The 9,163-nt window shown below is 42.0% G+C and overlaps 2 protein-coding genes across 2 annotated transcripts; both read left to right on the forward strand.

The window, feature by feature from the left end:
- The first annotated feature begins 1,654 nt into the window (after nucleotides 1-1,654).
- On the forward strand, nucleotides 1,655-3,552 carry jun (Jun proto-oncogene, AP-1 transcription factor subunit). The gene is made up of 2 exons (XM_058379317.1): nucleotides 1,655-1,941; nucleotides 2,084-3,552. Exon 2 carries the CDS (start codon nucleotides 2,084-2,086, stop codon nucleotides 3,041-3,043), a length of 960 nt encoding a protein of 319 aa, XP_058235300.1. The 5' UTR covers nucleotides 1,655-1,941; the 3' UTR covers nucleotides 3,044-3,552.
- Nucleotides 3,553-6,709: 3,157 nt separating this feature from the next.
- caiap (CARD- and ANK-containing Inflammasome Adaptor Protein) lies at nucleotides 6,710-9,163 on the forward strand. The gene is made up of 2 exons (XM_058379549.1): nucleotides 6,710-8,116; nucleotides 8,312-9,163. The coding sequence occupies exons 1-2, from the start codon at nucleotides 6,710-6,712 to the stop codon at nucleotides 9,161-9,163; spliced, it is 2,259 nt and encodes a 752-aa protein (XP_058235532.1).

Consider the following 9,163-nt stretch of genomic DNA (forward strand, 5'->3'; position numbering starts at 1 on the left):
ACCAGTGTATGAATAAGAACTGCTGTGTTATTGTAAGGGAGGGGCGGAGACAGTTAATATCACACAGGTGCTGTGCGTGTAACGTGATTAATATGGGCTTCAAAAGACAAAGCGCTATCTAAGATGACACCCAGACTTTTTACCTGCGAGGATGGACTGATTACATTATCTTCAATAGCCACAGAAAAAACAAATGATCTCAATGACTGACTGTGGCCTGGTTCCTGTGGTTTCAGTATTTCAGAAACTGCTTGTCTCCTGGGATTTTCACACTACTTGTTGATGAGAGAGGTCAGGAGAGATTGGCCAGACTAGCCGACTCTATGGTAGATAACGACTCTTTACAACCGCGATGAACAGAAAAGCATCTCTAAAAAATATATATATACTCCTTATATGACTTAAGTAAACAATATGTGTGATGAATCAAATTTTAATACATGTTAAGTTAGCTCGTGAGAAGAATATGTTTTTATTTCTAATTTTAAGGGAAAAGGTGGGAAACTGAAAACCTTTTTTGTTGTTGTTGTTGTGAACGTTTATTTAGTCATCATGAAACAAAAATGATAATCAAACTTGTTCAGGCATTAATGTATATGTGTGAATATGGTTTTATTGATATATATCCACGTAGACTCGTTTTAATTTAGGATCATAGTTCATGTACAACATCCGTCGTCGAGGCTATACAACGTCACGGTTGCGTGTTTTGGGCAGAGTGGACTGACTGTCGCAACAGACTGAAACACGCAAACAAGTTTAACTTACTTAAGGGAGAATGCCAAAATTCTTGTTAGGAAAAAAAAACCGAATAAAATGTTTACAAAACCATACATGAGACACGTGACAAAAAAACCAGCCGACGACTTAATCCAAGTACTGAAATGTACCATCGTGCATTTCTTATGACGTTCACGCTGTTATATGTCTCGTTGTAGTTGTAGTTGCGTCTAAGGGCTAGAGAGGTCATTTTGAGACGCTCCCTAAAGCCGACGCGTGTCCAGTGACATGCCTGTCAGTCCACTGTTAAAGCCCGCCTCCTCGCGCGTTCCCATTGGCTGAACAGGGAGACGAGCAACACGAAATAATCTCACCACTCTGACTTCACGTAAGATTTGTTTATTTTTTTAAAATAAAATTTCTGGGGGGGAAAAAAAAACGAAACTAAACGAGTCTTGTCTATTCCATACACTCTGGCAGATTTTCATTTTAAATCAGCACCAGGAATAACTTTCCATGGCCGTCAATTCCCCTTTTGAAAATAGCGTTTCCCACTCACAAAGTGTCTTTTGTAACGAAAAAAAAAAAACCCAAACACGTCGAAGCACTGTTATTACTTTATACATTTAATAGCGTGCAGTAAAACAGAAACACAATATAATCGCTCCTTAACACAGACTTTGTATCCCGCCACAGTCCGAAGCGCGTAACTAGATATTCAAAAACAATACGTAATCCCATAATGCACCGTTCATCGACTTGCAGCATTACCTCATCCCACAAGGCTGTGCGCGGAGAAGAATTTTCTGGTGGTCGTCTAGGCAACGCGCCTTATCTGAACACAGAGGAACGGCCCACGAATCGCCTCCAGCCAATAAGAGACTTCAGGCATGACATCATTGGGAGGCCTATTTTTAGTGTGGCAGCGGTAGCAGATAAGGTTGGCCTCCACGCTGGAGGAGCTCAGTATACAGACTTCGCTCCAGAGAAACAACCGAGAGACGAAATCAAACACAAAAGTTAAGAACCATACGCTTTCCGATCGCAAGACACTTTTAAAGCTCATAACAGGGCGAGATAGATTCGTTTCCATCTCTTCTTCGAACGGTCTAGTTCGTTTCGATAACTTTTTCTCTCTTTTCTTCTCGCGGCAAAGTTTGTTACGGGACAAGGAGTGTAAGCAAACAGGGGGACAGTGAAGTTTGAAGCCGCCTGCTGTTGGTAGGCTCCCTGACACTATTCTACACTCTTTTCATTCTTGATCAGAAAATAAGCTGAACCAAGACTAAAGGTAAATCGGGACTGTGAGTGAAACAGCTGCTTGAGCCAAAAAGTTTTGGTTTCTCTTTCTATGTCTACTAAGATGGAAACTACTTTCTACGACGACTCACTGAGCGGCGCGTTCACCCAGCACGACGGCGCCGCGTTCGGATACAACGCCAAAGCGCTGAAACACAGCATGACACTGAACCTGTCGGACCCGAGCAGCACGCTCAAGCCGCACCTGCGACCCAAAGCCAATGAAATCCTCACGTCGCCGGACGTGGGCCTGCTCAAGCTGGCCTCTCCCGAGCTCGAGCGCCTGATCATTCAGTCCAGCAACGGTCTGATTACCACGACTCCAACTCCAACCCAGTTCCTGTGTCCCAAAAATGTCACGGACGAACAGGAGGGGTTCGCCGAGGGATTCGTGCGAGCGCTGGCCGAGCTTCATCACCAGCACATGCCGCCCAGCAGCGTCACCACGACTCCTCAAACTACGATCAACAACTCCATGGCGCCCGTATCGTCCATGGCGGGCGGAGCCGTGTACAACTCAACCGTGCGCTCTGAACCGCCGGTCTACGCTGACCTGAACACGTTTAACCCGGCTATCACCACGGCACCGAGCTTCACCAGCGCCAACCCGGCCATGAGCAGCTACACGACCACGTCTATGCCACCGCAGCAGCAGCAGCAGCAGCACACCATGGCCGTGCAGCACCCGCGCCTGCAGGCGCTCAAAGAGGAGCCGCAGACGGTGCCCGAGATGCCCGGGGAGACGCCGCCGCTCTCGCCCATTGACATGGAGAGCCAGGAGCGCATCAAGGCAGAGCGCAAGCGCATGCGCAACCGCATCGCCGCTTCCAAGTGCCGCAAGAGGAAGCTGGAGAGAATCTCCCGCCTCGAGGATAAGGTCAAGACGCTCAAATCGCAGAACTCAGAGCTGGCATCCACCGCCAACATGCTGCGCGAGCAGGTCGCCCAACTCAAGCAGAAAGTCATGAACCACGTCAACAGCGGCTGTCAGCTCATGTTGACGCAGCAGCTGCAGACATTCTGAAAAGGGAGAGAGAGAGAGAGGGGGGACAAATGGAGTTGTCACGTAACGGACTGAAAGGACACGCTAACCAGAGGCGTCAGGCCGGTTAAAGCATCTCTACTGGCAATAGTCCACCAGGACCGGGAACTGTGTGACCGCGCGCCTTTACGCTTTGGCGCGTGAAAGGATGTCCGGATTGGAGTTGAAAACTCCGCGGACTGCGTTCACTGGTGACAAACCGGGACACAACCGGACAGCATGAGAGCCTCGCACTGTTACATGTTGTTTCTTCTTTTTTTCCTAATGACAAAAAAAGAGACTCAACCTTGCTCATTTTTGACCAAGTTGTGCATGGACCTAAGCTTTACAGGAGCACTCAGTATTAGAAGAGAAAGAGAGAACTGTGTAGGAACGTTGTACTGGCGCGCCAAAAGCAGGAAGTTGCGTCCACTTATGTCCGAAAAAAAAACTTGTTGACAAAAGCTGCCTGACTTCTGAGTTGCAATGTACCTTTACTGCTCTTAAACTGAATCAAATTGACGTTGAGTTAGTCGAGCTTCAGCAGTTTCTTTTTCTAAAAAGTTTTTTTTAATGAGGTTTCACTCATTGTTATGTGTAAATAAAAACAAAGAAGAGTACTTAAGTTTACCATTTGTAATAAAAGTACTACATAATTTTTTATGTTTGTTTTCTGGCCTCATCAGAAACTAATCAATATTTATGAACTGTAATAAAAGTATGTCGAAGGAAAACAATGTCTCTTGTCTCTATGGAAATGTACATATTCCTGCCAACACAAACATGTTTATCCATGTTTTCAGAGCAACCTAGTGCAAGGAACATTTTATGCATAGCCTGAAAGACAGATTAAAGCAAAGCTGCCTGTATCTCTCCTCTAACACACCAATACATATAATAAATTTTCTTCACTTGATTAACTATACAACATCTAATACACAATAAATAACTTAAAATAATGTAATGCATTATAACCTTCAACACAATTTGTTGGTCTGACCAGTAGCCTAATTCTGTTCTTTCCATGCATTTACAGTTTCAAAATATAGTGATAGTTAATAAAGTGTTAATACAAGAGTGTCTGAATTTAGACATGATTTATCTACTATAATACCTACTTAACCTGATAAATAACTAACTTATTCAGTGTCTATGAGCAGATAAATCAGCAAACTGCTGGACTGTAATTGTGCACCAGCTTAATATTGGATCATTTACATTACCTTCACTGAGTGATTTTATTTGCAAAACAGTGTCCTAAGCTATTAACATTAAAACAGAGTACCTTTACTACCAGTGCATTAGTATTTTAGACGTGCCTACTTTTATACTTAACCATGAACACTGACACAATATCATGGTTTGTACACAATAAATATACATTCAGTTAAACAATTATACATAATTGCAGTTATACATGCAATTAAACTTAAAATTGTGAGCATTTTTTAACTTAACATCCAAAAAAATAAGTCTACATTTTATTTACACATATGGTTGTATTATTTAATAACTATAAATATGATAACTATATTATTATATAACTATAATAACAGATGATGAAGCAGCCGAGCATAAAACTTGTACACGGTTCTATAATTGTGACTTGTCGCTAGTTGATTTCTCGTCAGTTACGACTTTACCGCTAGAGGGCGCCATCACTCCGCGTTAAATCAGCACAGTTAACCTTTAAAGAAGATTTGCCCTACACCTGCCACAAACACAGGGTTTTCCCTACACTAAAACCACATCGACACTGCAAATGCTGATAAACAGCTGTTCAGCTGTTTTAGAGCAGGAAATACCCAGATATAAATAAATAAATAAATAAATAAATAAATGTAACTACATGTATGTGCATTGAAATAGTTTATAAAAAATGTCATTTTCTATGTTCTGGTGAATTAATTTAAACAACAATGTTATTATTACAAGACAAAACAACGTGCTAGTGTTATATGTGCACAACATAGTCCTTTATACTTACTAATATATATATATTAGTAAGTATAAAGGACTATGTTGTGCACATATAACACTAGCACGTTGTTTTGTCTTGTAATAATAACATTGTTGTTTAAATATGTTACTTTAACGTCTATTCAGTGATTCACATTCACTGTAAAGCACAAGTGCAGTCCTTTTATTATCTGTAATATTCCTTAGTTTCCAGTTATATTTGTCGAAAATAAAAGACAACAATACTGCAAGGAAAGTCATATAGTATCTATCTATCTATCTATCTATCTATCTATCTATCTATCTATCTATCTATCTATCTATCTATCTATCTATCTATCTATCATCTATCTATCTATCTATCTATCTATCTATCTATCTATCTATCATCTATCTATCTATCTATCTATCTATCTATCTATCTATCTATCTATCTATACACAATTTTATTTTACAAGCTATCAAAAGAAGTGCGGTCATGCTCGTTTCTAATTCATTTCAAGAGACGTCATATTTTATGCAATATTTATAATTTCATACAATATTAACGCTCCCTGTCCACAGTCCACGCTTGTTAAAGGGTGACATCATACCGGAAAGCCGTTCCCCACATGACCATTTAAGGCGAGATGGCCGTCGGAAGCCCGACGTCATCCTGGGCAGTCAGTGGGCGTGTCTTCCGGGAAGTGGAACTCCTCAGCCTAAGCCTATGCTTCAGCTCTTATCACTATTTGCTTTTTGTTAGAATAAATATATTGCTAGCTGAAGAACTTCCTTTCTTTCTTTAGAACTGTAGTTATAGATCTTTAAAAGTGAGAAAATGTTTTTCAATATTGTAAAAAGTTCTCATATCTGCACGAAAAACATCAACTTTGCATGAATATATTATTAATGTTAAACTATATGTCTGTGAAGATTCTCAGTCATAAAGGTTATCTGGAATTTGAGTCTGGACTTCTTTCTAGTTGATCGAAATGTTTCACTACTCATCCCAGCAGCTTCTTCCGTCTGTGGGAAGTTGACCTTCCCCACTCTCACCTTCACCTTGTTCCCTTACCCAGGCTGTCCAGGGAAGGGAGGATCCTTCACCCTGGAGGATACAAATTCGTGGAATCATGCCAACTTCCGATCTAACTAGAAAGAAACTTCCAGATAATGTTAAACTAGTTTATAATAATAAAAATAATACTAAATTAACATTCTGTCAACAATACAGGCTATACAAAGACCATATTTGAGAAGATTTGCACATATTAAAGTGTATTTAAGGAAAAATAGTTTGCTAAAATGTACTTCATGGGTGCAGCTCTAGTCTTGGTGATGCATGAAAACAAACATAACAACAAATGATTGTTATGGCTACAGTAGTCATATATCAGATTACGTCGGAGTAGATGCCGTAAACAAGATGCAGGATAAAACACGTCCAAAGTGTCTAGGATTGTCTATGTTTGATTTTCTTAAATATTTAGTATGCTTAAATGAAATTCTGAAATGATTTTCAAATAACCAGAACAAGAGCTAGTCAGGACAATGTGTATTCATGAAGTGGACGTTCACCTGCATTTTGTCGATATGTGGTTGCTAAGAGATATTTGAATGCTTGGTGATAACTGAATCCATTTTCACCACGCCTATTTTCAGACCTCACAATGGATTGAAGACATTTTTGGAGCTCTGACCATTTACTGATGTTTAAGAGTACGTGCCATGGGTTCAACCAAGTTTACAAATCCGTATGCTATTGAAGTAATGCGGACTAGAAGGAAAGAGCTAGTTGGTGGAATCTCCAATACGGAAGACTTACTGGACCTTCTGGTCTCTAATGGAGTGCTTCTACCTGAGAACAGAGTTGTTGTGTCCAGCATTACAGCACGAGAGGAAAAGAACTCCCGAATGCTCAGCATCCTGATGTCACGAGGGGAACGGGCATGTCGGATCTTTTTCTACCCCTGTCTGAAGAGTGCTCAACCTGACCTGTACCAGAGCATGAAAGCTTATGTAGGCCAGCTGAATGAAAACATTAAGGATACACGAAGGCAGCTGATTGGATATTTGCTGGAAAAAGATAGACATGGGCCAATTAAAAAAATACATGATGCCTCTAGGAATCCTTCGAATGAAGGAGTAGAGCAGAAATCAAAAAAGACAGAGCTCCCTTCTTCCTCAGACAAGTTAAAGAAGAGCTCTGCAAAACCTGAAGAATCATCAAATGCCATTCTCAAAGCAGTATCTTCAGGTGATGTGCCGCTATTACAGGAACTTATAAGAAGCATAAATATCAGTGACAGAAATTCATCATCTGGTACCATCCTACACCTTGCTGCAGAACATGGCCAAGTGTCAGTTATAAACTTTTTGCTTCGTCAGGGAGCGAAACTGGATTTGAGGGATGGCTTAGGTCGCACTGCCCTCCACAAGGCAGCAGAGATGGGTCACACAGCGGCTGTAGTGGCTCTTGTAAAGGCTGGAGCTGACATCTATGCCACAGACCAAGCCTCAAAAACTCCCCAACATTTAGCAGCACAAAATGGACATGAGAACACGGTCAGAGCGCTGGTGATGGAAGAAAGAAGAAGCTTCAAGAACCAGACTGCATTCCTGCACATGGCTGCCATAGCTGATGACTCTGTGCTTGCAGAAATTTTGCTGAGAAATGGTGCCCTGGTAGACACCCGTGATAGCCACAAGAAGACGGCACTCTTCCATGCCGTCAGCCGAGGAAATGAGAAGACAGCTGCGGTGCTTCTTCAGGCTGGAGCTCAGGTAGACCCGGGAATTATTGATGCTGCATTCGAGCTGAACAAGAAGTCTGTGCTGTCTCTGCTTCAGAGGAACATTAAGACAGCAATGTCTCGAAATGATGTCAAATCTATACTGTTCAAAGCGGTACAGAGGAATTTGGACGGGATTGTGACTGCTCTTATTGACAGTGGAGCTGATATTAACGTGTGCAATGACCTGGGTTACACACCACTGCTCCTTGCCATAGAGCTGAGCAATCTAGAGGTCTTTAAAGTGTTGGTATCAAATAAAGCCCAGCTGGATAAGAGACTACCTAATCAGATGTCTGCTCTTCATCTGGCCATCCAAAGTGGCAGTGTGCCGATAACAGAGGTATGTTAATAATCCATGCATGAAATCCACATTAAAGTACATTTATTGTGTTCAGAAAAACTGACCTTGCTTAATTACAATCATTTATAAGGTAAAAGAATAGTTCTTAATCTTTTACATGAATAAAAAAGGAAATAACTTTTAACAATAAATAACAATAAATTTCTTTAAATAACTTCTAATAGTTTCTTCTAGATATTACTAGATATGGGCATGGACCCCAACACAATTGGTGCCAAAGAGCAAATGCCTCTTCATCTTAGTGCCATTCACAACCAGCCTGCACTGATGGCCCTGTTGCTGCACAATGGGGCTCAAATTAATGCAGTGACTCAGGAAGGGTTCACTGCCCTCCATCTCGCTAGCCAGAGTGGACACAAGGAGGCTGTGGCCCAGCTGTTGGAAGGAAAGGCAGATGTCCATGCACAGGACAGACAGGCTAGGACAGCGCTACACTGGGCAGCTGCTAAAGGTGACGTAGGCATCGTAAAACTGCTTCTTTTTGCTGGATCGAATGCCAACGCTGTTGAGAAAGACAGAAAGACTCCATTACACCTGGCAGCGATGGGAGGACATGCTCAGACTGCCTCAACCCTGCTTAATGCTAAGGCAAAAGTTACAGCCAAAGACATGGATGGATGTACAGCTCTGCATTATGCCGCTAAGAACGGGCACGTACGTGTAGCCGCCGCTCTTCTCACCTCTGGTAAGAATAAAAATGTGAATGAGAGGAACGTTTGGAGGAGGACACCTCTGCATTTGGCTGCAGAATATGGGCAGGAGCGTGTGGTCGGTCTGCTGCTGGAAAGACAAGCCAAGATCAATGCCATAGACAATAATAAAGACACGCCATTACACTGGGCCTGTCGAACAGGGCATATGGGCACAGTGCAAAAACTGGTGAACTGGACTCATGGGGAGAAGGTAAACCTCCAGGCTACTAATAACGTCATGAAGACACCCCTGCAGGTAGCAGAGGCTGAGGGCACCCTAAACCACCAGAGCATTGCTGTACTGCTTAAGAAGAAGATGTTTCTCATTAAATAA

The sequence above is a fragment of the Hemibagrus wyckioides genome, linkage group LG25 (genome assembly GCF_019097595.1).
Source record: "Hemibagrus wyckioides isolate EC202008001 linkage group LG25, SWU_Hwy_1.0, whole genome shotgun sequence".
Lineage (NCBI taxonomy): Eukaryota > Metazoa > Chordata > Actinopteri > Siluriformes > Bagridae > Hemibagrus > Hemibagrus wyckioides.

Bases quoted from the DNA above. Each gene is read 5' to 3' on its own strand.
- jun (XM_058379317.1), top strand. From the start codon at position 2,084: ATGGAAACTACTTTCTACGACGACTCACTGAGCGGCGCGTTCACCCAG.
- caiap (XM_058379549.1), top strand. From the start codon at position 6,710: ATGGGTTCAACCAAGTTTACAAATCCGTATGCTATTGAAGTAATGCGG. The intron at 8,117-8,311 runs GTATGTTAATAA...AGTTTCTTCTAG, and splicing joins GCAGTGTGCCGATAACAGAG to ATATTACTAGATATGGGCAT.